A 27816-nucleotide genomic window follows, 5' to 3' on the forward strand; every position below is an offset into this window, starting at 1 on the left:
GTCAGGGCTGGGGATGTAGTTCAGTGTTAGAACACTTGCCTAGAATGTGTGAGTCTCTTGATTGGATCCTCAGCACCTCAAAACAAAACCAAAAAGAATTAAGTTGTCTGATACTAAGAGAACTTCAAACACACCCCCTGATTGCTTGAGGGACTTTACTGATACTTATGCATAGATATTCTTTTTCAACATGTTGGAGGCAATATTTTATACTTTCTAAAGGGTTATGAAGAGACAAAAGGAAGAAAGAATAGGACTTTTCTGCACTTTTAGGAGACTTTGATGCACTTTGTATCATTGGAATCCATTGTTCCCTAACCATCTTCTAATACCTAAATGTGTGTATGTTGATGCATACTGAAAAGAACTATCCATCTTTCACTCAGTGATAGCCAACTCTTGATTATCTATGAGAACATTTGTGACATTTACTACCAGCAGATTTCATTCTTAATATATTCTTTTGACAATATTATTGTTTTACATTTTATGTAGACTATAGTTTAAGACCAGATATAATGCAAATGTTGCTTATTTCTGCCAGCCCACACTAGGTATGTGTAAGGAAAAAGCACATTTTTCTAGGGCTTTGGGGATGAGTCTAAGTGTACAGAGGGGGCAGAATATAAATACGAGCATAGAAAGGACAAATTTCAAAGTCCTCCTAAATTAGTGTGCCTTCATTATTTTATTTGTAAGTTTATGATTACCACAAACTAAGCCCAGTCACTATTTTATAGATAATGGAGAGTTGACTCTAATCACGTTCTTGGTTTAGGACTTTAGCCCTTTTGCGTAAAAAATTCACAATAAAGCATAATATAAAAAGATTAAAAAAGACTGCCATATGACATCTAGAAGCATTTATTTTATGCAAAAAACTTAAATATGATTATGTGTACACAAAAAGTGCACACATTCCCTATGCTGAACAATGCCAAGAAACATAATATATTGATGCAACATTTATCCCTAAAATAAAGATAAAAACTGAGCCCAGAACAGCAGATAAAAACACTTATTTCCCAATAGCACAATGCTGAAAACTGATAGTAATCCTAACACCTCCAATTTTCCTTACAAAGCTGCCAAAGTCCAACTATTTTAAAAAATTGACTTTTTTTACATTAATAATAAAAATCTGGTGACAAACATTATAAAACCAAATGCTGGATAGTCTTTACTCCTTTAAAATTCCAAATATTCCAACATAATCATAGGAGTAAAGACCATTTTAAAGTGATATGCTTTATGAAACAAACAATATGTACATTTGTTGCAAATTATATTAAACTAAAATGATGGGGAAATCAAAATATGAAGTTTACTACTTGCAAATCAATAATTATTTTAATTATTTTCTCACTCTGATAAAAATCAGAAAGCAACATTTATAAAATTGCCACCACATCACTTTTCATAGCAAGGAACTAAAATCTGTACATCTCATTTTTGCAGAAAAGTAGACAGGCAGAAAGAATTATACATAAAAGTTTCCAAAAGGAAAAACAAAAAAAAAATATTTGATCTCTTTTCTTCTTAAAAAAAAATTCAGTAGACTTCTGTTTCTTTCTTGTGTAACATGGGGATTCATGGCTCTAGAATGGATGAATTTTCAGTGTCAGTGTAAGGACATCTTGTTACTTTCTTTAAAATAAAAACTGCAGCATGGAAATTAATGGTGTATTATGTGTTTAAACTCCAGATATGCAGGAACTGGAACCAAATGTTAAGCAATTTGCTTAATTATTGACTTTTCACAGGAAAAGTCTGGGGGGAGGGAGAATAGAGTTGCTTTTAGCCTCTCTCTAGTTTCTTGTGTACATTTCCATCATAGGACTGTGGTCATGTGAAAAGGAAGTCAGAGTTTCTTTCTGTTTTCAAGGCAGAAAGTGTGTGTTCTGAAGTGAACTTCGTTTTCTGTGCAGGGACAGTCTGAATCCAAGTTTTTGCAGAAGCTGGAGCCTGCTTCTGTTTGGCCTACATTTTTTCCCTTACGAAAGAGTCTTCTTTTTACCTTTGTAAATCAATCTGTCTCTCTGCTGGTCCTGCCTTTTTGGCTACATCTTGCAGTTTGGGTGCTTTGGCATTACCTGCTTCCAGACCCCCAGGGCTTTCTTGACTTACTGCAGCTCTCTTCCTCCCCTTACTATTGGGTTTATTTATATCATCATTTTTGGTTGCGTTGCCCTGAGATTCGGACTTAGGTCGATGTCCTCTCCTGGGTTTGGAAGGGGCAGGTGGCCCTGAGTCATCTACTTTCTCATCTGCTTTTTGTTGGATATTCTCTGCACCAGCTGCTGTTACTGTTCTTTTCTTTCCTCGGTCACTGCTGATATTGCCCTGGGTAGCCTGATCAGAATTTATTTCCTTATTCTTTACTGGGTCAATATTTTTTACAGGTGTAACAGAAATAATTCTAACTGGGTTCTCCTCATTTTCACTAATTCCAGTTTCTGTAGCCTCTGAACTCTGTTCCCTTGATTGATTTCCGGTTGAGGGATTCAGCTCTGAATTTACATTAATATTGCTTCCGGTCTCAGTGCCAGTGGTTCTAACACAGGGTTTCCTTCCTGTTGCTGATAAAGGTTTGTTTACTGCACCTAGTACTCCAGTGGCCTTTGGCTTTCCTGTTAATAGAAGTACTCTTGTCTCTTCTGAAATATAACTCTTGTCATTACAGAAGTCCTTTTCAGGTTGTGTAAAAAATTTCATTGGAAGGACTGGGTCCTTTGGTGAATCTGCATTGCACAAAGCACTTTTACTATTTATAACACACAGAGCCACATCACATACTGTATAAAGTTTTTCATTTGACTTGGTTTCATCTGGAGACTGGGCATCTCTGGTTAGCTTGATGTTCTCTGCCATCTTCTTCATAAAGGCATGGCTATTATTTTCATTCTTTGTCATTAAAACTTCAAGCATGAACCACAGGCACTCTTTGATATCATGAAGCTGAACAACATCTTGTGATCTTGTAAAATCTGGATCATGGGCTAGCAGGTGAATCATGTATGGAACTACATATTCAGGCAACCGTGATAACAATTTCTCAGTAGCCATAGGATTCTGTTTAATGTATTCTCTGCGTATACTGATGTTTTTTAGTAAACACTGTCGTGCATGTGCTCTTCTCTTCTTCACAGGATCTTTGGCACACAAGGCAAAGATCGCCATGTACTCCAATGGGAGCAGTAACTTTACAAGTGCCTTATGCAGCTTCTGAGAAAATATCTGCCTTACTTGGTAACACTCATCATTAATAACAAGTGAACAGAGTTGAAATTGTTCTGGAGTAATAATTTCATGGTAACAAGGTTCCTGAGCAAGCTTCATTATGGCACTACCAGCAGCTAATCGCAAGCGAGACATATCACATTTACTGATCCTCTTTTGCTCTGTCAGGTCACCCTTACTAACCAACATTGCCGATAATAACCGAAGAGTTGAATTGGCAGATTTAGATTGGTTGTTTTTCATACCCAACAGCCACCTTACCAGAAGTTTAATTGCCTGTACCTTTGCTAGTACTTCAGGGGACACCTCTTCATCTGGAGACCACAATTTTCCATTCTTCTCACCTGTTGACCTGTCATTCATTAGTAGATCTTTCACAATAAAATTCGCTACTACAGATTTCATTGGGGAAGCAAACTGATCTGGTGCTAACATAGAAATGTGGCCCAGTGAAACTAATGGAGTTATAAGTTGTTCTGGTACATCAGCATTCAGACTTCTACTGAGTGGCTCAAAAATCTGTGCAAGCTGGACTTCTTTATTTGTGAAAATGGCATTTATACAGTGCACAGCCTGTTTTTCTTGGTGTGGAGTACCCCTCTTTGCTTTTTGATGTAAAATGGGAATTAAGGTCGATCATATCTGGGGAAGGTCTGTTTCTATTTTGTGGCCTGTGTTTCTAAAAATTCGTATTGCAGCTTCTGCTACCTTATCATCCTCCATTCTTAGGCACTGTAACAAGGACTCATATGTCTCTGCAGAGTGGAACGAGGTAGGATGTGTGAAAGACAGAACCTTAAGAAGTTCAAGTCCTGAACGAATAGCTGTATCTGGACTTACACCCTCCTCTTCATCATTGGCTGTTCCCTCTATTGATTTATTCATCAATTTTACCAGTGCACTTATGGCTTCTGAATCAATGTGCACAGGTGCAATTCTTTCCAAAAGAAATTTGACCATCTCTAGAAAAAGATTTGTTGGCTGCTTAGGATTTGCAAGTTTCCGAGCTATTTCTCTCACACAAACGTCTGCTTGTTTGCATGAACAGGTTGGGCTGATTAATAACTCCAATTGAGACCGTAGTTTCTCATCATCACCAAGAACCTGGTTAAATTTCTTCACAAAATCTTGTGCTTTCCCAGGATCAGGCAAATTCTTTGCTATGGTCATCAGTTTTCCAAACATGGCAGAACAGTTAGCCTCTGATGTAGGCTGCTTGTGCAAATCCAATAGTTCGCGTACATGACTCCGAAGCATGTTCTGACATTTCCACATCTCATTGAGAGCTTTTACAGCATTTGGATCCAAACTAGCATATAAATAATATAAGCATTTCATTCTCTCTTCTGTTTCCAGATTGTGGGGCACAAGATACTGAGCAAAAATTTTCTCTACCAATAGTTTGTCATCAATGCTGTTCTGATAATAAATATGTAAAAGTTTGTCCTTTATCCAGCTGACTTTCTCTGCCGCTTCCTTTCCTGCTTCACCATGAAGACAGTATTTCTTATAAAGCTGAGCCAGACCCATCATAGCTTCTTTTCTTACTCGCCACCGTTTATCCAGTGTTCTTTCCCTTACAAATCCAAGCAGCTGATCATTTACTAAGGCAAGGTCTCTTTTGGCTGCTGTTATTATAGTAACAATGACATCATGATGAATAGCTTCTTCTGGATCATGTGATCTAACCTTCAAATATTCTGTGAGATCTTTTGCTAAATCTGGGTGATTCATTAAATAATGACTGGCAAATTTCACACTTTCTAATCTCACAGGAACATGAATGTCATTAAATCGTCCAAGAAAACATTGCCAAAGAGGTCGATTCTGTGTGGCCAAATCAGAATCTTTAGATCCAAATAATTTAGCTAGAAGTCGAACAACAGCTAATCGTTCTTCTCCATCATTGCTCTTCAATTTGAATTCAAGCTGCGGCATGACAGATAATAATAAATGAGGATCTATAGCAAAAAGTTCCTGAATCAGATCAAATACATGTTCTGACAAATCACTTACTGACGATCTTCCCAGCACCAGGACTTGATTGAAAAAATTGGCAATGCATGCCTCAATAGTCTGGACTGTCCTTTTCAATAGGACTTTTTCAAGGTTGAAGGACTGTTTGTTTAAATTCTTATGTGCAGGTATGGGGTTAATAAGAATGGAGTCCAATAATTCTTGAGTAACTCCATCACCTTCCATGATGATAGAACTCATCAAGTCTAGCATATGCATTTGTACCTTTTTATTGTGGCTATTGTTTAACACAGAAAAGAGAGTCCTAAAAAGCTGGATAAAAATTTCATTGCAATCTTCCAATTCAAAGCAGATGTTATATGATTTAACCCAAGCTAAATTCTCCAATAAATAAAAGTATCTATTAAACTGCGGACACTTTGTATCCTCCAAACCTTTTAATTGTCTGGTAATAAACAAAAATATGTCCTTAAGTTTATCCTGGGAAGTATATGGAGCTTCTGGGGCATAGATTCGAAATATGTCTGCCAAACAACATGCTACAAGGAGACGCACATCTTTATTAGGGTTCCTGAGGAAGAATTCAGATGCAAGATGCAAGGCTAGTGGGAGATACTGCTGTTTTTCATCTTCTGAGTCCTGATCCATATCCATAAAGGTCTTGACTACCATCATCTATACATTTTCTTGGTGAAGTACATCCTTCAATATTTTACCTGTTTTCGAAGAATTTTGAGACTTTTTGGGTTACTTTTGTTTTTGTTTTGAAACAATGGAAATTTATTCCCTCACAGTTTTCAAGGCAAGAAATTGAATTTAAAAGGCCTTTGAGGGCTGGGGATGTGGCTCAAGTGGTAGTGCGCTCGCCTGGCATGTATGCAACACGGGTTCCATCCTCAGCACCACATACAAACGAAGATGTTGTGTCCGCTGAAAACTTCAATCGTTTGATCATCTCGTCGGTGGTGATCTTGTCGGTGATTTCCTTTACTCCCGGAGGGTAAGCGATCTTCCCGTCCGCACTCAGGACACCACACAGGGTAGTGGCAGGCTTGGGCTGCGCCGTGAAGTCCATCCTGGGGGACAACTTTTCTTTCACCGTCCTCTACCGGCCTCTCCTACTCATGCGGGCGGAAGGTGCATCAAGCGCCCGGGCCTCTGTCAGGTGGTTGCGCCACCGCCCCTTGTCGGGCTGCACACAAAGCGGCTCCGCGGGTCCCGCCGCCGCCGCCGCCGCCGCCGCCGCCGCCGCCGCCAGCCCCGGAGCAGCGCTGGGGCTGGTGGTGCCTAAGAGGAGCAGCCGCCGCGGGGGGAGACACAGGGGCGAGTATGCGCTGGGCGGGGAGACAGTGCCGCTCTCCGTCTGGCCGAGGAAGAGCAGCCTCGGAGAAGGCTCCTCCGGGAGCGTGTGCGCGTGTGTCCGCCCCGGACCCGCGCGGCCCGCCCGCCCGCACCTAGTGCCGACCCGGACCTGGACACCCCTAGACGCGGCGCGCGCCCGGCCGTCCGAGCCCCCGGGAGCCAGCGCCTAAAAAAATTCTTTAAAAAATCCAACTTTAGAAACTGAAGAGTGTGACCCAGAAAGGCTTGCTTTTGCATATGCCTTTTCTGTGTTTAATGAAAATGTACCCATTTAAGTAATCATGAAATGAATACACACTCTTCTGTTTCACCTCACATCCTCTCCAAATAAATTCTTGTTGATTGAAAGAAAATAGAAAAGCTTGTCTTTCAAACCAACATGGATGAACATGCAGGAGTTTACGTTAAGTGCTCTAAGGCAGACACAATGAATCATTGACTGCTACATCTTACATGAAGAATCTGAAGAAGGTGAACTTTGAGATGAACAGAGTAAAATGATGGTTACTAGGGCTGTGCTGGTTGGGGTGCAGATGTAATGTTGCTCCAAAACAAACAAAAAAAGTGTAATTTCATAGGTATAAGAAGGTCAGAGTTCTACTCACAACATGGTGAGAGTAATTAGTATATTGTATTCTTGACAAATGCTAATAGAATGGATTTAAAGTGTTCTAACATATTCTAAATACAAAATGATAGTTACATGAAAGAATACATGTGACAATTAGCTATATTTGGTCATTACATCTTGTATATATACTTTAAAACATCATCCTACACATGGTAAATACAACTTAATTTGTCAGTAAAATCAATCAATAAAATATTTTTAAATTTTTAAAAATAAAATAAAGTTTCTGACAGACTTGGGTATGTGGTGGTTGTAAAGGGAAGTGTGTGTGTGTGTGTGTGTGTGTGTATACAAAGCTCAACAATTGGTACTGAAAATTAATGGAAAAAGAATAAAGGATTCCAAAAAGTCTTACTGTAGCCATTTAAGTAAGCTAAAGCTTCAGGCTTTTCACCTATCACTATACACTAAAAATAGCCTCCAATATTTGAAAATTATAATAAAATTTCTAAAAATTAACTAACTTATAAACATGTAAGAAGATATAATTCTGGATTCTTTGATAATTTTGTAGTGGAAAAATTGTTAAACACTTTACCTAAGATCAAAAACTTAACTTATAAATATTTAAATGTATACAGCATTGAAAATCCAAACATAAAATTCAAATGCAAAGCAGATTTAGAAAAGAAAGAACTAATAGTCAGAAAATCCAAGCATTCTTAAAAATGTGCAGAAAATAATTAACCCAAAAGGAAAATGAATGGATAATAAACGAATCTCTCTCTCTCTCTCGCTCACTCACACACACACACACACACACACACACAATATACCACTGAACACATCTTTCCTAGTTGGGACAAAAGCTTAATGATGATAATGTTAAATGTTGGTCCAAGTGCCAAGTGACAGTGGTATTCTTCAAAACTGATAAAAAAGATATAACAGACATTATGGAAGGAAATTTAGCAGCAACTATGTGTATCTTGAGAAGCCCTGCCCTTTCATATTATCACTCCTTTTCTGATTTTTTTCTCGACCTATTAATGATCATATTTAGAAAGGTATCTGGAATAAATAATGTTTACCATATCATTGCTTACAAGAGAAAAAATTAACAACAATTAATATATTGGGCACATTAATTAATGGGCTAATGGGCACATGTCAATAAAATGTAGAGCATTCCAACTATGAGATATTAGGTGACAATTGAAAGAACTAAGGATAAACTAACAGAAAAGAGTGTCAAATGTATTATTACATAAAAAATTTTTTTGAATACTTCTTAAGTATTACAACATTTGTGTAAAATCAAACAAAACACTGTATGTTTTTACATATACACAAAAGTGTAGATAAGCCCATAGAAAAAGAGCTAGTAGAATCCATACCAAAGTTTTAACAATCTTGATCCCTAGGGGGAAAAATGAGATTGAGAAAAGATATGATTATGATGTGGCTAATTTCAATGTATCTATTTTCATTTTTATGTCATTTATTATTCATGTTAAACTAAACTTTAAAAAGTCTTAAGATCACTCAAGTTAAATGGTGAATACTTAAAAAAAAGCAGAGTTCCATGATCTCAGACTGCTAAATGATCCACAGTGACCTCTTAGGAATTCTCACTGTATTTTTGCTCCTGAACAATTACCTATGGTATTGGTATTTAATGTTCTATAGTACCCATTTTTTTTAAAAAAATATATTTTCTATGTAGGAAAGCAGTACTTATGTAATCAACAAACATGAGAATTGTTTATAAGGTCCTCTCATGTAACTGTGTACCTAGTTACTTTCTAAACTGTGTACTTTGTAAACTCTGTCAAATGGTCATTTGACATGCCTTGAAAACTTCCAGTAACAGAAAGGTTAAGTATGGCCTTGTGTTGAATATCTCTGTACCCTGTAACCACTGGATTCTTGTCCCATGGCAGCTCTTCCATTGGCTAGATGAAGGTGTGCTCTTTCTCCTGTGAATCCCCTAGCTGTGCTTAATTCTTCAAGAAACTGAAGCAAACTCTATTTTATAAAGAGGAAATAAGAAAAACATTTTGTTTGCACTACCAGACATACTACCATCACATTTTGTGTGTCTTTCACCTTCCTTCTTATCAGTTAAATTAGAAAGATTTCCCTTCTTCCCTCTAGGTCTAGTAGGATTTGGATAGGTAGTGATTCTGAGTGAGGTCAATTTATTTTCAAATTATTTCCAAAGAAAAAACAAGTTTAATGGTATAAGAAATTTCATTAAAATGCACAATATTTTCAGTCACAAGCAGCATTACAGTTGATTGTCTTTTTTTTTTTTTAATATAAATGCTTGACAGGAAAAGGACGGAAAGCTGAGCCAATATTTCCCCAAACTCTGGCAGTAATCCTATATCACTAGCAAGCCCTCATAGCTATTCATAAAAATCAGTACTTAAAATCTGCTGAGAGGAGGTTTTATGGGTTCCTATCACACACAAAATAATAACTATGTGACACGATGTTGTAACAAACATGTCACAATAAATACTTACAAAAGCATCATATTGTACATCTTCAGTGTATACAATTTTGTTAATTATACCCCATCAATGCTGAAAACAACAAATATCAGGAAATGACCATATAGATAATAAAAAAACTTTAAGGTCAAGGGTCAACAAAGTAAATTTGATTATCAGTCAGCTCCATTAAAAAAAACAAATTCTAAATTTTCACAAAACATTTCAATGCAGCAATGGCTTCATTCATTCAACCACATTCACTGAGCACAGCTTACACAAGAGGTACTACTGGGTCTCGGAGATCACAGAGGAGTGTGACACCAGTCCTGCCTAATGTCACTTAAATGGGTTAGGTTAGTTGCTATAAGAAATGCACAAATAATGTGCTTTGGAACATAAAGAGAAGTAGAATATGGAGTGACAGAGATTGGCAAAGGCTTTGTAAAAGAAGAGGCCATGGATATGGGCCTTAGAAAAATGTTGGGCCTTCTAATATGTAAGAGAAGATCAATCATAATTTTAAAAGAATTTTAGAAGAATTAGAAGAATTTTACAGTTAGAAATGGGAGGTGGGGAAAATTCCAGTCTAAAGCAACAGTGTAAGATAGATCTGAAAAACAGAATAATATATTTGGATTAGATTGAAGGAGTATGTAGAGAAGGGGATACAAAGTAGGAAAGTTTAATTGGAGCTAATCTTTTGAACAACTTGACAAGTAAGCTGAGAAATCTGATATTAACTTTCTAACCAATGGAGAGCCACTTAAGATTTTTAAAAGCAGTGTGACCTGACCAGACGGTTTTTCTGGAAAAATTAATGTGGAAGCCATTCATCAGATGAAGCCACATAGAAATCTTATAGATGCCACTGTTTTCTTTGATATACTCTACCTTAAAGCAAACCTAAGAGTCACCCTTTTGTGTAATATTCTACTTCCATTTCCATGTATACTTTGTTTGACCCATTTCTAGATGCTGACCTCTGTATTTGACATTTAACACTCAGGCTACAATATCCAAAGAAGTTTTCAAAAATGAGCCAGTGCTACCTTGGGGAATACCAGAGTCATGTTCAATAACCTTCATGCGAAAAACAGCCTAGTCATCACTTTAAGAGCCAGAAGTTTATATTTAGATTCAAATGCTTTGATCAGAATGATAAGCTTACAGAAGCAAGACTTCTGAAGGAGAGAAAATAATTACCATATTGGCTACTGGCTCCCCTGGGGTTATAATTTCCATTTTATAATAATGCAATTGATGATCAAAGATGATAGAGGTTAACTTGCTTAAAACCACAAGGCTGACATAATGCTTGGCAAAATTTGAACCCAGAAGGGGAAAACAGAAGAGAGAAAATAATGAAACATATAATGTACCCTTAGCTGAATAAAAAATAATGTAGGTTTGAGATTAAATGAGCCTACCAAGTACAAAGCAGGAATAGTTTTTATAAGACAATTTTTAACATATTGTAATAAACTACCATAATACCAACAAGAGAAAAACTGCAGATCCTCGAAAGAGAATATTAAAAACTAATAAACAAAACAAACAAGAATCAGATTATAAACTTTTAACCTGCAAAACTGGACACTGGATGACAATAAATTTATATCTTTAAAGTTCTGTGAGTAAAATTATTTTGAGCCTAGAATTCTATATCAAGCCAAATAATTAAACAAAAGTGAAAGGCGAGTGACATTCTTTTGGAAAAAAAAAAAAGACCCAATCACTAATGAACACCCTACTTCAGACTCTGTGCCAGGCACTAACTATCTTGGGTAGATTACTCTGTCCAAGATAGTTTCTCTGCATAAGAGAGGTATCCTTGAGCTAACATACATTTTTTTTAAATCCCTTGATTGGAAAATTGCATTCCCCAAACATGTTTAACTGCAGTGTCTCTTTAATATATATATATATATATATATATATATATATATATATATATATATATTGACATAATGCTATATTGCTTATATCTGTCAAATCTCATAACGCAGACTAACAACATTATTGCCAATAAAGGAAAAGAGGGAAGGAGGAGGGGTTCAGTTAATCAATTAGTTTAAATCCAATAAGAAGTTCAAGACAAAGTCTTTACTCATTTTTATTTTCCCCAGAGTCTATTAACCTTACCAATTAGAAACTGACATTTAAGATGACCTTCCTAAGCAATGTTCATCTAGATATAGGGACAAATGGGAAAGAAAAATTGCCTAGGCATACAACTTTTCTTACAGAAATAAAAATATTACATGGGAGATAGGAGCAGCCTCTGCAGTCCACATACTAGTAGAGCACAGAAGGACCTTTCCAAAGGTGGTGTTCGTAATGTCAATTTCTGAAGTAAAACTCCAATTCAGAAGAGAATCCCTGCACTCCTTTAGGCCTTCCAACCCACTCATTCCTGCCCTTCCACACCAGAACCATGATGATCATCAAAATACTTAAGCCAAATGGAAAAATCAACCTCTGATCTATTGTTAACAGGTAAATCTGTGTTCACACTTTTGTTAAACTCTTTATAGGTAACAGGATTTAAACCTGTAGCCACCTCTTTAAAACATTATGACACATGGAAAAATATTTGATTACTTCAGTGGTTCATTTAACGGTTTCATAAAGAAAAGAAAACTAACAGCAATGCCCAGCCAAGGGTGGACAAAAAATGCATAAATGTTGCCAATGTACCTCATCTTAACAGCAGCATCTTTACGTTCTCTCATTAGACTCTCCTGAGCAGATTGACTAGAACTACTGAATTAAACAAGGGCCAAAGAATTTCTATACTCAAATCAACAGACCATCTTGTCTGCTATGCTGTTTCTGCCAGTGGTCACAGCAGAAACTTTGAAAACACAAATGTGGACATCATTATAGAGTTGTATGTAGGTGGAGAGAAAACGTATTCTTAACTGTAGTTGTGGGAGATTATGTACTTTTTGACCTCAAGTTCAACTATTGATGAGGTGTGACTATGTGATAACGATAGTGATTTAAGAAATACACTAGAACATATGAGTGCAGCAGATGCGTGAAATCCTTCAGAAGTGACTGTCACAGAAGTTATTTGGGTAGATTTTATCATGTGCTGCTTCATTCCAAGTTGTTTAAAATAAACCTGTATTTTTTTTTTTCAAATTTCAGGCATTTTTATCCATTTGGTAGTTCATTAACAAAGGGAAGACCATTACCTTCTGTCATAAGTGGGGATAAACTGCAAGCTATTTTTAGTTAAATGGTTCCAAAAATCAATGCAATAAATTTTGAATGCTCAGCTGGCTGCATGGAAGGTTTATTTTAAGAAAAGATGGCTCCTGTTTAAACTTCCAGGAAAACTTTATTAGAATTTCTAATTCAGAAAAACCATTCTAGAAATTACTTTTGGATAACATTCATTTACAGTAGTAGTTGTTACTATAAATCTGGCATATTAGTTGCAAGTCAAAATTGATGAGGTAGAATTATAGTTTTTGTATGTTGACTGTACACACCACAGTACATGGAGGCCTCCTGTGGTCAATGTGTACATATACCGACATTTTATAAGTGTTAAAAATATAAGATCAGTGATCAACTGATATTTATAGAAGTTTTTAGTTATTATATTTTTGCTTATAGGAAACCATTTTACTAGGATGTATTTAGTTAAAATCACAACTATTATACGTTATGTTTTGGAAAAATACTATCCATGTGGTTCTACAGAAAAAGTTTTAGACGTCTTAAATCATTATTCTAAAAATGTTCCTGTCCTAATCAGTTTGGACTGCTATTACCTACAGGCTGGGTAGTTTAGAAACAATGAAAAGTCATTTCTTACCGTTCTGTAGACTGACAGACCAAACTCAGGAGGACAGCATTGTCAGGTTCTGACAAGGGCCTAATATGGGTTCCACACAGCTAATCATTGGGTCCTCAGGAGGCAGAAAGCTTGCTAACTAGCTCTCTGAGTACCTTTTATGAGGGCACAAATCAGTCATAAGGGTTCCTTGCTTATAACCTAATTACTTCCCAAAGGCTTTATCTCCTGATACCACCACATTGGGACTTAGAATTTCAACATGAATTTAGGAGGCACCAAACATTAAGCCCATAATATTCCCCCCACACAAGAAATTTTTATACTCTTACTTGAGAAAACCAAGGTATACAGGTCATTCAAGAAACTCAGGTCTCATTATCTTTGTCACATATTCCCCAGTTGAATGCTCATTCTATAGAATTGGCTTTACACCGTTTTTTTACTTTTTATCAAAAGCAGAAAATTTCAAGGAATTAAGATCAGTCACCAGTGGGAATGCTTAAAGTATTATTATTAATCTATAAAAACAAAAATAGTTATTCTAAAACTCTGAGCAGTAATATAATCATTAGAATCATTTCCCGGTGACTACCTTGAATGAGACCATGTTAATTTGGATGTATCAATTCTGATATGAAACAAGTAAATTAATAAGATGATCTTAAGCCTCACTCAGATGAAGAAAACCCAACAGTTTGGAGATAAAAATCATTATTTAGATTTTAAACTAGCACAAACTGACATTCAATTATGCTCTATATATAGCACATAGCAAGTGTCCCGACATCAAATGAATCCTATAACACAAAACCTGTGTCCTCTACATAATTATTTCCACTAACCTATGGCTGAAACTAATTCAATGTGCTTTGTAAAAGTGATTTCACATTTTTTAAAGTTTCACAAACAAGACTTAATCATGTTCTTCACTGAATAAGCAGAAAATATTAACTCCATTATTTTGATTCAAAGTGCTCTGAACATACAACTGCACTGGTCCCAATATTCTAACTCATATTTGCAAAGAAGAACTTGCTTTATTTTGAAAACAGTTAAATCACATGTGTATATAATATGCCAATATTTGGCTATAATCCATTATCAATTGTGTTGTTTGTAATACAGTAAAATTATTTAATCTGATAAATTTCTATCAGCCTCAAGAAACTGCTTTCAGTTCTAATATAAAGCTTGTTGGAGTTAATAATGCACAGAACTTTTTGTCTGTGTATTTATCTAAGAGTTTTCTCCAAGCCCAGAAGCTAAACAGATAAATGGCAGTTAAAAATGCTTAGCCCACACAAACTTCTATGTAGAATGTAAAGTCTTTGTAAGAGTAGGGATGGAGAAAAGAGCACATGGGAAGATGACATAGCATTTATTTCCATTGTCATCTTCTCATCAAGATACCTTCCATCCCAGCCTGTTAAGTAAAGGTTTTGACTGAAACATTGCATTGAAATACTCACTCAGTGACAAAAGACATTAAAAGCTTCAAAACCAAAAAGAAAAATCACCATTTCCCTCACATTCCCTTATCTAATCACACCTCATTCTGAGGCTCAGTCTTAAGGTTCTTTAGTGTTCCTTAAAATCTTGAATAAAAGTGATCAGCCAGGAGTGTTGACATGTGCCCAGCTATTTGAGACACTGAGTCTTAAGGACTACAGGTGCAAGTCTCGTCTGGGCAATATGATGAGACCTCCCATATCCAAAAATAAATAAAATAATTAATGAATAAAAAGAGGTCAAGGAAAAAGGCTGTTCTACTCAGGTCCAACAGCAACTAACATCATTGTCCTGTTATTTTGCAATTCTCAGACAACAGTAAGAAAGGAGAGAGAGAGAGAGAGAGAGAGAGAGAGAGAGAGAGAGAGAGAGAGAGAGAGAATGCACACCCACTTATTATAGTGTCACTGAGTCATGGTCCAATTCCTCTTTTAGTTTTTCATATTGTAAGCAGGATGCCATGCACGTGAATGACAACCACGTGGACAGAGGCTATGTGAACAAAATATGAGTACTGGCTGATATCAGTTATGACTGGCATCTCAGTCTGTGATGCCCAGGAGATAGGGCCTCCAGCTCAGAGGCAGCTTATTCAGGGTTGGGACCCAAAGGTCTCACTGAGATCAATAGACTATAGGCAGTCTCTGGGCCATTCGAGAAGTGTCTGCTGAGGATCCCAGAATAACAGAGAACAAAGACGGGCTTGCTTCTCTTTGTTCACTTTGTATATGCTTTGAATATAGAAGAACATGGTGCTATATAGACAATTTTTACACATATGGAAATAGTATTTATGAACACTAGTGTAAGTATCTACCTCAGTGTTTCTTTCTTTTCAGGGTTGCTATGCTTCCCTCTCTGCATCTCTACTATGTCTCCATATCCTTACCTCTTTGAACTTTTATTCCTCAATATTTTTAATTCCCCCATGATAAGCCTTGTGTTTAAAAATATGTGATTGCAAGTGCAAAAAAAATCGTAAATTATAATTAATGCAAATAATTTTAACTTATACAGTAGTCCCCATTTATCAAACTCCCTATGTATGCCTGTAATTGAGCGTGGTACTGAACTCTATATATCCTGTTTCTTCTACACATATAAACATATGATAAAGTTTAATTTATAAATGGGATGAGTAAGAAATTAATAATAACTAATAATAAAACAGAACAATAATAACACACTATAATAAAAGCTATGTAAATATAGTATCTCAAGCAAATGTTTTATTGTGCTGTGGTTTCCTTTTTCTTGCAGTGATAAGAGATGACATAACCTGTGTGATGAGATAAAGTGCATGACATAGGAACTGCTAGGTAGAATTAGGCTACTGCATAAAGTTTACTTGAATTGTTACCTAGACAGTCAACATGATAATTGAAAGGTTTTTAAGTGGCTAATGAGTCAGGGAATATATTCAGTGTGGATACACTGTTCAAAGGGATGATTCGCATCCCAAGCTAGAGAGTGAGATTTTCATCATGCCACTTAGCACAGCATGCACTCTAAAACTAATGAACTGTCTATTTCTGGAATTTTTATTTAATATTTTTAGGTCAAAACTGACTCAAGTAACTGAAACTATAGAAAGCAAAACCTCAAGTCATGGAGGATTACTGTAAATGGTCTGTATTTTTTTAAAGTGCTGTTGTATAAGGATATTGATAAATTGTAAAGAGACAAAGAGATGTATGCTTATAGCTATTAATATTTATATAATACATGAGGATGAATAAAAGGTCATTAGTGAGTCCCTACATAGACTGAGGGAGTTATCATGGGAAGATGCATAAGAATGGGAGTGAAGACTTTCAAAGAGTAATTTTTATGTTGTTAATTCTATAAACTTTATTTTTTACCTATTAAAAAAGTAAATTTAAAAACTAAAGAAAGTGTTAACAGACACTGCTTATAGTTACTCTACAATGCCAGCACTGCCACTAGCCTCTGTGTAGGAGGAGACTGGGGTAATTAAGGAGGTCTTCCTACTGTGGCTCCTAAAAAGCAGAATGCTGGCAAATCCAATGGAGCAAAGCATCTAGGAAACAACTGGCTACAAAAGCTTCTTTCAAGGTGCGCCCTCTACAGGAGGGGTAAAGAAAGCTCATTATTACAGGCCTGGTATTGTAGCATTTGATGAAATCAGATGTTATCAGGAGTCCACTGAATTTGTGATTCATAAACCCCCCTTCCAACGTTTGATGCAAAACTGCTCAAGAATTCAGAACAGATCTATGCTTCCAGAGCTCAGCTGTTGGTGCTTTGCAGGCAGCAACTGAGACTTTTCTGGTTGTCCTTTATTTATTTTTGGTGAGGGGAAATGCAACTTTATTTTTTATTTGTTCTTTTTAGTTATATATAACAGTAAAGTCTATTTTGACATATTTATACAAACATAGAGTATATCTTATTCTGAGTAGGATCCCAGTCTTGTGGCTGTACATGATGTGGACATTCACTGTGGTGCATTCATACACATAAATAGGATAGTTATGTCAGGTTCATTCCACTGTCTTGTCTTTTCTATCGACCCTCCCTTCCTTTAATTTCTCTTTGTTTAATCTAATGAACGTCTATTCTTGCACTCCTACCCCTGATGTGTGTTAGCATCCACATATCAGAATAAACTTTAGATCTCTAGATTTTTGGGATTAGCTTATTTTACTCAGCCTGAGAGTCTCCCTCCAGTTGCATCCATTTACCAGAAAATGTTATAAAGTCACTCTTTTTAACAGCTGAGTGAAATTTCACTGTGTATATATACCTCATTTTCCTTATCCATTTATCTGTTGAAGAGCACCTACATTAGTTCCATAGTTTAGCTATTCTGAGTTGAGCTGCTATAAACATTGATGTGGCTGTGTCACTGTAGTATGCTGATTTTTAAGACTGAGTTGGGTCAAATGGTGGTTCCATTTCGAGTATTCTGAGGAATCTTCATACTGCTTTCCACAGTGGTTGCACCAATTTGCAGTGCTTCCAGCAGTGTATGAGTGTACCTTTTTCTCAACATCCTCAGCAACATTTACGGTTGCTTGTATTCTTGATAATTGCCATTCTGACTGGAGTGAGATGAAATCTCAGTGTAATTTTAATTTACATTTCTCTAATTGTTAGAGATATTGAACATTTTTTCATATATTTGTTGACCATTCATATTTATTCTTCTGTGAAGTGTCTGTTCACTTCGTTTGCCCATTTACTGACTAAGTTATTTGGGATTTTGTTTAAGTTTTTTGAGATTGTTATATATTTAGGAGATTAATGTTCTATCTGAGGTGCAGATTCCAAAGATTTTCTCCCATTCTGTAGGCTTTCTCTTCTGGCTGTTGATTGTTTCCTTTGCTTTTTAGTTTGATAGCATCCCATTTATTGATTCTTGATTTTACTTCTTGCCCTTTGTTGAGGAAGTCAGTTTCTAAACTGACATGTTGGAGAGTTGGGCCTTGGTTTTTTTTTTTTGTTTGTTTGTTTTTTTGTTTTGTTTTGTTTTGTTTTTTTTTAGTAGGCACAGAGTCTCTGGTCTAATGCCTAAGTCCTTAATCCACTTTGAGTTGAGTTTTGTGCAGGTGAGAGAAAGGAGTTAACTTTCATTCTGCTACATATGGATTTCCAATTTTCCCAGCACCATTTGTTAAATAGGCTATCTTTTCTCCTATGTATATTTATGGTGCCTTTGCCTCTTATGAGGTAACTATATTTATGTGGATTTCCTCTGTGTATTCTTGTCTGTTCCATTGGGCTTCATGTCTGGTTTTGTGCCAATATCATGCCATTTTTGTTACTATAGCTCTGTAGTATAATTTAAGATTTGGTATTGTGATGCTTCCTGCTTCACTTTTCTCACTAAGGATTGCTTTGGCTATTCTGGGCCTCTTATTTTTCCAGATGAATTTCATGTCTGCCTTTTCCATTTCTATGAAGAATGTCATTGGAATTTTAACAAGAATTGCATTAAATCTGTACAGTGCTTTAGGTAGTATGGCCATTTTGACAATATTAATTCTGCTTTTCCACAGACATGGTGCATCTTTCTATCTTCTAAGGTTTGTTTTAATTTCTTTCTTTAGTATTTTGTAGTTTTCTTATAAAGGTCTTTCACCTCTTAGATTGATTCCCAGGTTTCCTTCTTTCTTTATTGTTTTTTGTTTTTGTTTTCTCTTTTTAGGCTGTTGTGAATGAATGGGATTGTTTTACTAATTTCTCTTTCAGCTGATTCATCATTGGTGAATAGAAATGCAATTGATTTATGGGTGTTAATTTTATATTCTCTTATTTTACTGAGTACATTTGTGAGTTCTAGCAGTTTTCTGGTAGAGATTTTGCAGAAAAATCATTTGATAAAATACAGCATCCATACTCATTCATAACACTAGAAAAACTATGGATAGTAGAAACATACCTCAAAAATTTAAAAGCTATATATGTTAAACCAAAGACCAATATCATTCTGAATAGAGAAAACCTTAAAGCATTCCCTCTAAAAACTGGAAGCAGACAGGGATGCCTTCTTTCACCACTTCTATTTAACACTGTCTTTGAAACTCTAGTCAGAGCAATTAGACAAAAGAAAGAAATTTAAGGGATACAAATAGGAAAAGTAGAGCACAAACTATTCCTATTTGCCAATGAGATGTTTGACCTTTTGGAGACACTAAAGTGTGTGCTATTCATACCAAATGTGTGACAATTATGCCAAAAGACATCCAACTAGCACACTGTATATGTGGATAACTTGCTTAAGAATTCACTATGATGGTAAACATTTCATTCTCAAAAATTTTTTTTCTCTTCTTTTTGTTACTCATAGTTTTGAATGTTAAGATACTCCCCACCCCCCAATCGGGTCAAAAGGTACTTAGGTATATGACTGTGTGTGCGTAAATAGTGAAAAGAAACCAAGTATTAGCTATTTTTTCCATTTTGATTTGTGTATGAATTTTTAATATAAATGTGGAATATAAAGAAGTAATGCAAGTCAAAATGTTTCAGCAAACAAGTTTTGCCAGTTCAACTTCATAATAATTATAAATAAAACTGTTAAATTTTTCTGGACAATGCCAGCATTTGGATATTTTTAAACAAGGAAATTTCTTATTGATGGCAAAATAAGCAAATACATGTGTTTCCACTGGACTTAAATTTTTAAAATAGCAGAACTATGCCATTTCTCCTCCTCTTTTCAAAGTCATCTAAAACAATAACAAAAACAAGACACTAATTCCATCTACAAAGAGACCAGTGATAATCTTGATCTTTAATATGTGAAAATATACTGGGAACAATGGTAAATTCTTAGGGAAATGGAGGAGGTCAGGACTCAGAAAAAAAGCAAAGAGTAGCAATTCACCATGTGCCTGAAACTTTCAAGAAGTTAAATTATAAGGTAGGCAAGGTTTGAGCTGAGAATCTGTCTAAATGGGTCTTAATATTCCCAAGTTCCTGTCACATCTTGCAGAGTTTGGCCACCATCTCTACCACCACCCATGGGAGAGAGAGAGAGAATTGTAAGAAAAGTATAGCTGAAGAGGGTTCAGAGTCAGAAAAGGCTGGGGGTGAAATCTGTATTCCAAATTACAAGACATCACCCTCCATGCACTCTGTCTTCAACTAGCTCCCACACTGCAGTTCCTAGGAGTACACTCACAAACAAAGGATCAGTGGATCTATGTGTGGAAGAACTAAACAACTCAGAGAAAAACATTAGGGATATAGTCCTGTGTGATGTTTGTTTTATACTGCTCTACCATGAAAGTTACTAACCAACAAACAGAGCTTTCAGTCACTGTTTTATGAACTCATTTTGAAATATGAATCTGTGGCCAAAAGTCAACATATCTGATGAGAGTCTCTATCAGAGAAGTATGGGAGCACAGCAAATCAAAAGAAAAAAAAGACACAATGAATGGGAAAAAAGATAACTTCAAAAAACCATAAATAATCTCCTGAAAGAGTTGGCAGGGACAACATCAAAATATTATAGAAATAAAATGTAACATTTAGAAATAAGAAAGTATGAAAAAAGTATTTTCCTTAACTTTTAAAGATATAATTACTGAAACAAAAATTTACTTCAAAATGCAAACAATAAATTAAGTATATTATCCAGAAAGTAGAAGAAAAAGACAAAAAATTTGAAAGAGAATAAATGATAAAATATAGATCAATTCAAGAAGCTCAACATCTGATTCATATGATTTCAAATTAGAGAAGAAAAAAATTGAAAGTAGGAACATACCACAGAAATAATATAAGAAAAAGAAAAATCAGTATTAGCCTCCAGATTAAAAGGTTTACACAGTGCCCTGCAAAATGAATTTTTTCAAGTTCCACCCAAGACAAATGAAACTTCAGAACATCGGTGATAAAGAGATGACCCTAGAAACTTTCAGAGAGAAAACAAACAAAAATAGATCTCAAAAGGGAATTCTTTAAAAACAACAGTATGTAAATAAATAACAATAAAGAAATCCCTTCAAAAGAGTGAAAATGACTAAAACTATACTCAACAAGACTACTACTGAACTGTTAGCTTTATATCAAGGCATTTTCAGGCTGGTAAAGACCCAAAAATATTACTCATGATTCCCTAGCAAAATACACCATCAAGAGAGAAAGAAATCATAACACCTGGGAAGCAGGGTATTCAATACATGTGAGAGGCAAAAGGAATTCCCAGAAAAAAAGCAAACAATTTCAAGGTGAGAACAGCATGGTGGTAGTCCTGAATAGAAACCCCTCCAGACAATTTCAAGAGCAATGCCAGGAGAGGGGAGGCACCCCCAGACTTCCAGCACAGCTGCCACCTGGAAAGCTATATTAAGAATGTTTAGCCAGTTTCTTGGGAGGGTTGTAAAGATTTGATCAAAGGATTGAAAAAAATGCAGCAAATAAAACAGGGCAATTATTAACCTCAGGAAAAACAGGTTTGAGAATAAAGGAAATATAATCATAATATTTATGTAGCGGTGAATGATATTTGCATAGTCATATTAATGGAATTAAAAAATATTGTCATGTGACTTGCTGTCAGTAGGGGAAGTAGGGAAGATAGGCTGTCAAAAGAACTTTTCAGTTACAGTAATAGGAAGTCATTAGATAATACCTAAAATATCTTGTGTTTACAGTCTAATAAAAAAGTTTCTAACTTATGCTGACACACAACACAGCAAATGTATATTGATCAAAGCACTCTTAAAAGGAAAAAAAGGGTAAATCATCTGGACTATCTGACCTGATAGAATTATTTTCTGTCAAAAGGAAGACAAAATATTTAATTTTTATAAGACTTAAGACTGGACTTTGTAATCACAGATTGTTTTGATACAAAGTAATTTCATGCATCCACGTGTCCACTGTAACATTTCATCTTCAGGGTACCACATGAGGGAAGTGGGTATCATGTGTATTTTGCTGATGAAGAAATATATTAAGCGTCTGCTGACTTTCTTGAAAACTAACCAGCAAATGAGTGTCAAAGTCATATGGACAGCTAACTTTCTAAGGCTCCTCCAGGATGTGTGCTTTCCTCTGTATTCTTTCATGTTAAGTATAGGACTTGTAATTATTTACTCAAGGACTTTTAAATAATGATTATTAGGTAATAATAATAAATCTCTGGACTTATCCATAATTTGACAATCTCCAAGATGTTTCTTGAAGTAGCCATAATGAAGATTAGGAAGAAGCAATCAATTTCTTTATAAATTTCTTTATAAGCAACCATAAGGCTATATGCTTTAGCATAAATGTTTTCTACACATTTTAACTTACCCACAGGATGTTCTCCTTTAAACTTTTGAAAAAAAAGCCAATTTATAAAGGAAAAACAGAATTTAGAGAAGAAACAAGAGCAGAGTTCTACTGTGCTTCGAGGTCAGACTTTACATTAAATATTAAAATTAGTTTCTGCCAGCCCTCACTTAACAGATCTTCATAAAAATAAATTTACTCCTCAAATGTCAGATAATAATATCAGACCCATAAGTCAGTTCTTGTCTGTTTCATTCACCAGAGCTCAGATCAGTATTTGTACATGGAAGGAACAAAGCATGTGTTAGATAAATCAAAGAAACAATAGAACAAGCCCAGATGACCAAATAACTTGAGAGTATGCAAAGGATTTTGTAATAAATCAATGTTTTTGTAGCCAAAGGGACATTAATAATATTTAGTTTGGAAAACCTACTCATTCTTTCATTCAATAAACATATTAAAATCCTAGCATATCTCGGGCTCTGTGCCAAAGATGAGTGAGATGTAACCCTCATTCTCAGCGGTAGGGTCCTTGACCTTCAACCACGCCACATATATACCAAGGAGTTACAGTCCATAACACTGGCCTACAACCTCACCTTTCATGATATGCACATGCTCCTATCCAACACCCTCCTCCCAGAGGAGCAAAGACGAGTCTGGAAACAAGCCCACAACTATGCTGATGAAGTCCACCAAACTAAACCTGCCCATGAGCACTGAGTAGGTCCCTAACCAAAATCCCAATTGGGATTATAATTCTCCAGAGGGTCAGACAAGAAGGGACCAATTCATCACCTGCCTACTGACAGGGCAGCTCATAAAGCCATCAGTTATGATCATCTCTAAGAGGTCATTCAGGATAAAAACCTGACTGAAGCCCTACTCCAATTTACCAACTTAGATCCCAAGTCACCTGATGGTCAGAACTTACTCATGACGTACTTCTCCTATAGCTTCCCTGACATCAAAGCCAAACTTAAAAGCTGGAGCAAGGTCCCCTCACCCCACAGGCTCAAGTACTTGAGGAAGCCTTCAATGGCAGAGATGGAAAGTTCCGCAAGGTTGAATATCAAATGCTAACCAAAGGATTTCTGCAATCTCACGCTGCTAACACTGCCCCTACAACCCACAGAAAACATTCCAGAACATGCTATAGGTATGGTCAGCTGGGCAACTGGGCAAAATTTTGCTCTAATCCTCGCTAACCTCCCACTCCCTGTTCTAAATATCCCAGGCAGGCCATTGTTGATTGCCCTCTTGCCCAGAGAGACAGGAGGTCACACAGCCCCACCTCACCACAGACAGACCTTCTGGGACTGGCTACAGACAACTAACAGGGTTCAGAATCCCAGCACCCAAAGACCACCATCACAAGGACCCAGGGTAACCATTGTGGTAGCAGGTAGGCTCATCTCTTTCCTCTTGGATACCTGGGCTATATTCTCAGTACTTGTCCAATTTGGGGGACCCACATCTACCTCCACAACCTTCACTGTTGGGGTAGAAGGCAAACCATATCAACCATTATGAACCCCACCTCTCACATGCTCCATTCATGAGATCCCTTTCTCCCACTCTTTCCTCATTATTCCCCAAGCCCCATTCTCTTTCTACGCTGACATCTCCTAAGTAAACTCGGCTCTTCCATTTTATCCCAGGAGGGGCTATCTCCCAGACTCTTTCCCCATTCCCACTCCTTCTCCTTGTAGCACTTACCACCACTCCCTCATCAATGTCCTGGCCCCCATGCTTGGTCAATCCCAGATTTGGGACATACACAACCCCTCTGTAGCCACACACCAAGATCCCATCCTCATCACACCCCAAAACCCTTCTCTCTTCTCATCCCAATCCCAATACCCCCTACCTCTAAAGAGACTCAGGATACTCAGACCCATCATTTATGACCTCCTAACCAAAGGCCTATTGCTTTCACTTTGTACAGATGCCCCTTATAACACACCCATTCTCCATGTCAAGAAACCCTCAGGCACCTTCTGTCTGGTCCAAGACTTCTGTCTCACCAACTGAGCAGTGGTCCTGTACACCCCATTGCTCCAAGTCCATGTACTCTCTTGTCCTCCATTGCCACCTGCACAGCACACTATTTAATTCTAGACCTTAAGGATGCCTCCTTCTCCATTCCCTTGCACAAAGATTCTCAAGACCCCTTTGCTCTTACCTGGCCTGACCCAGACATCCAGGTGTCCACTAAACTTGCATGGACAGTCCTTCCTCAGGGCTTTAGAGATAATCCTACCTGCCTATACTTGTCACCATCATTCCTCCTCCAATATGTGGATGACCTTCTTCTCTGCAGTCCCTTCCTATATCAAAGTAAAACCCACACATCCAAATTACTGAACTTCTTGGCCTTGCAAGGATATTGTGTCTCCCTCTCTAAGATTCTCTAAGACTCCTTGGCCTTGCAAGGATATTGTGTCTCCCTCTGTTACTGCAGTCATTTATTTGGGCTTCCAACTAACCCTGTCCCACAAGGCCATTATGATGGATGGAAAAAAACTCATTTCTCACCTTCCTGTTTCCACTACCAAGGCTGAAGATCTCTCATTCCTGGAATTAACAGAATACTTTTGGGCATGGATACCCAATCACTCTTTGATGGCTCAACCCCTTTATGTCAGCACAAAGGGCCCCCTCGTGGAGGCCCTCATCACACCCATCAACACTCCCCTTGGCCTCCAACAAGCCTTCCTGCAGGCCTCAGGCCTTCACTTGCCTGATCCGTCTCACCCCTTTTTTCTGTATGTAACATAAAACCAAGGATTCTTCCGGGAGCTCAAGGCCACCAGGTGGGACCATCCTGTGCAGCAGTGGCATTTCTCTCAGAGCGTCTTGACCCAGCAATATGGGGATGGACACCTTACTTCTGGGTACTGGCCTCCTCAGGCATCCTGATCCAGGAGTCAAAGAAACTAACATTTGGGTCACCTCTAACTGTCCTCTCCCCCACCCCTTAACTGGATTACTCTCCTGTAAGGGTCTTGAGACCCTGCCCCCTTCCCGCATTCTTTCCCTTCAGATCTCAATGATTGAAGACCCCACTCCAACCTTCAAAACTTGCCCATCCCTCAACTCTGCTTCCTCCTCCTAGTGACTCCAATCCATATCAACCTCTCCATTCCTGTACAGAGACCTTAGAACAATTGCTCCCCATCCCTCCCATATTCAGGAAGGACCCTTGCCAACTCCCTCAAATACCTGGTTCATGGATGGGAGTCCCTTTTTACATGAAGGCCTTAGAATAGCAGGCCTTCATGTAAAAAAGTGATAGAGACTAACCCCCTACTCCCTAACACCACCAATCACCAAGCAGAACTAATAGCTGTAACCCAAGCCTTTATCCTAGCAAAGAGTATGTCTCTAACATTTATACAGATTCTAAATATGCCTTTCATATATTATTAGCTCACACAGCAATATGGAAAAAATGGGGACCCATGACTACCAAAGGCTCCTCCATTTCCAATGCTTCATACATCAGTGTAGTCCTAAAGGCTCCCTCTTTCCTCTTCTATTGGCAGAGTACACTGCAAAGCCCATCAGAGAGATAATTCTATTATGACAGCAGGCAACAGCCTTACAGACCAAATGGTCCAGCAGGCAACTCTATTCTATCTCCCCAACAAAGAATCCAACACCATTCTTCTTTTTACACCCCCAGACATTGTCCAAATTACATCTACACCCCTGACACTACCCAAGGTATCCATTACATCCTTACTATCTACACCACTTACTTCCCCCTAACCTGTCTTCTCTAAGGGACTTTACCATACAATCTCTAATCCTCACCTGCTGACCATACCAAATTCCTCCAGGACCTCTCCCCTTCTCGTTGCTATCAATTTGTTTTCATTCTATGGACAGAGCTGGCCTCTGACCCAGGACCCAGGACTTCAAGTCCTCTCACTTCCAGCTCCTTCAGTACTTACATTTTCAGGGATCCTACATTGACCTCACCCCAACTGAAACTAACCTCTTTCCTCTCTCTCTCCTCTATGCCCTTTCCTTCTTCCATAAGCCATGATCATCCTATTACCCCTCCTTCTCTTCTTCCCTCCCACGGCTCCCAGAATCCTCCTGGCACTTATTATGCTTGGCAGTTTAAGATATATGTAATGGGCAGAAAACCTCCACTTTCAATCATCTCCACCTTCTGTCCCATTAAGGGCTGTCAAAAGGCCCTCTCCCTCACATTCAACTTTGCACAGATCTGCATCACCAACTGTTTTACTGGGCCAAATACACCCAAACAAGCTTTTCCTATCAAAATTTTTATCTCTGGTTAACTTCTGATAACTCCAATACATGCAACGACATGGATTGGAAGGGATGTTCCAAATGGTCCTGCAATGACCATTATGTGGATAAAAGATTTGGCTCTTTCCAATAGACTGTTGCTTTCCAACAGACAAACCCCCTCCTTCTCCAAACCCCTATGATAGGGTCCTGCCTTTACTTACTTTCAGGATTGATGATCCTTGGGACACAAAATGAGAAAAAGGAGTAACTGGCTCCATAGACCTTTATGTAGGAAACTCAGACCCTCATGGATCCATCCAGATAATCTGAACCTATGACCAAATTCCACACACACCATTAGATATAGGTCATTGATATCGTAAAGGACAGCTCCTGTGAAATCTCCCAAAACTTACAAAAGAGACACCCTCAGACTTCCTAGCTCTAAATCATATATTATTCTCTCTCCAGATTACACCATATAGTAAATCAATCCCTTTATAAACAAGACTGCTTCATATGTGGCCCAATGGATGATTAACCTATATCAGCCATTCTCCTATCCAATATGGCCCTACCCATCAACTCTTGTATCCCCATTTTACAAAAATTCACTGACAGCTGCCCTTTCATACAGCAGGGCTAAACAGGTATTGCTGGAACACCCCAATTAACACCCACACCAGCCCCTTGCTCTCTACACCATATCATCATGGGGTCAGACTCTTCCATGAGCCCCCCAGGAACTCACTTCTTATGCCAAAATAGTTCCCTCACAATGTGCATCAATACTTCCACCCCAGGCCTTTGTGTCTTGA

The 27816-nt window shown here is 37.4% G+C and overlaps 1 protein-coding gene across 1 annotated transcript; it reads right to left on the minus strand.

The window, feature by feature from the left end:
* Positions 1-1886: 1886 nt before the first annotated feature.
* On the minus strand, positions 1887-6425 carry LOC143385953 (sister chromatid cohesion protein PDS5 homolog A-like). The gene is given in 2 exon segments (XM_077107899.1): positions 1887-5892; positions 6149-6425. Coding segments are annotated over 2 exon segments (4023 nt in total). The 5' UTR covers positions 6293-6425; the 3' UTR covers positions 1887-2013.
* Positions 6426-27816: the final 21391 nt, after the last annotated feature.

The sequence above is a fragment of the Callospermophilus lateralis genome, assembly GCF_048772815.1.
Source record: "Callospermophilus lateralis isolate mCalLat2 chromosome 11 unlocalized genomic scaffold, mCalLat2.hap1 SUPER_11_unloc_1, whole genome shotgun sequence".
NCBI lineage: Eukaryota > Metazoa > Chordata > Mammalia > Rodentia > Sciuridae > Callospermophilus > Callospermophilus lateralis.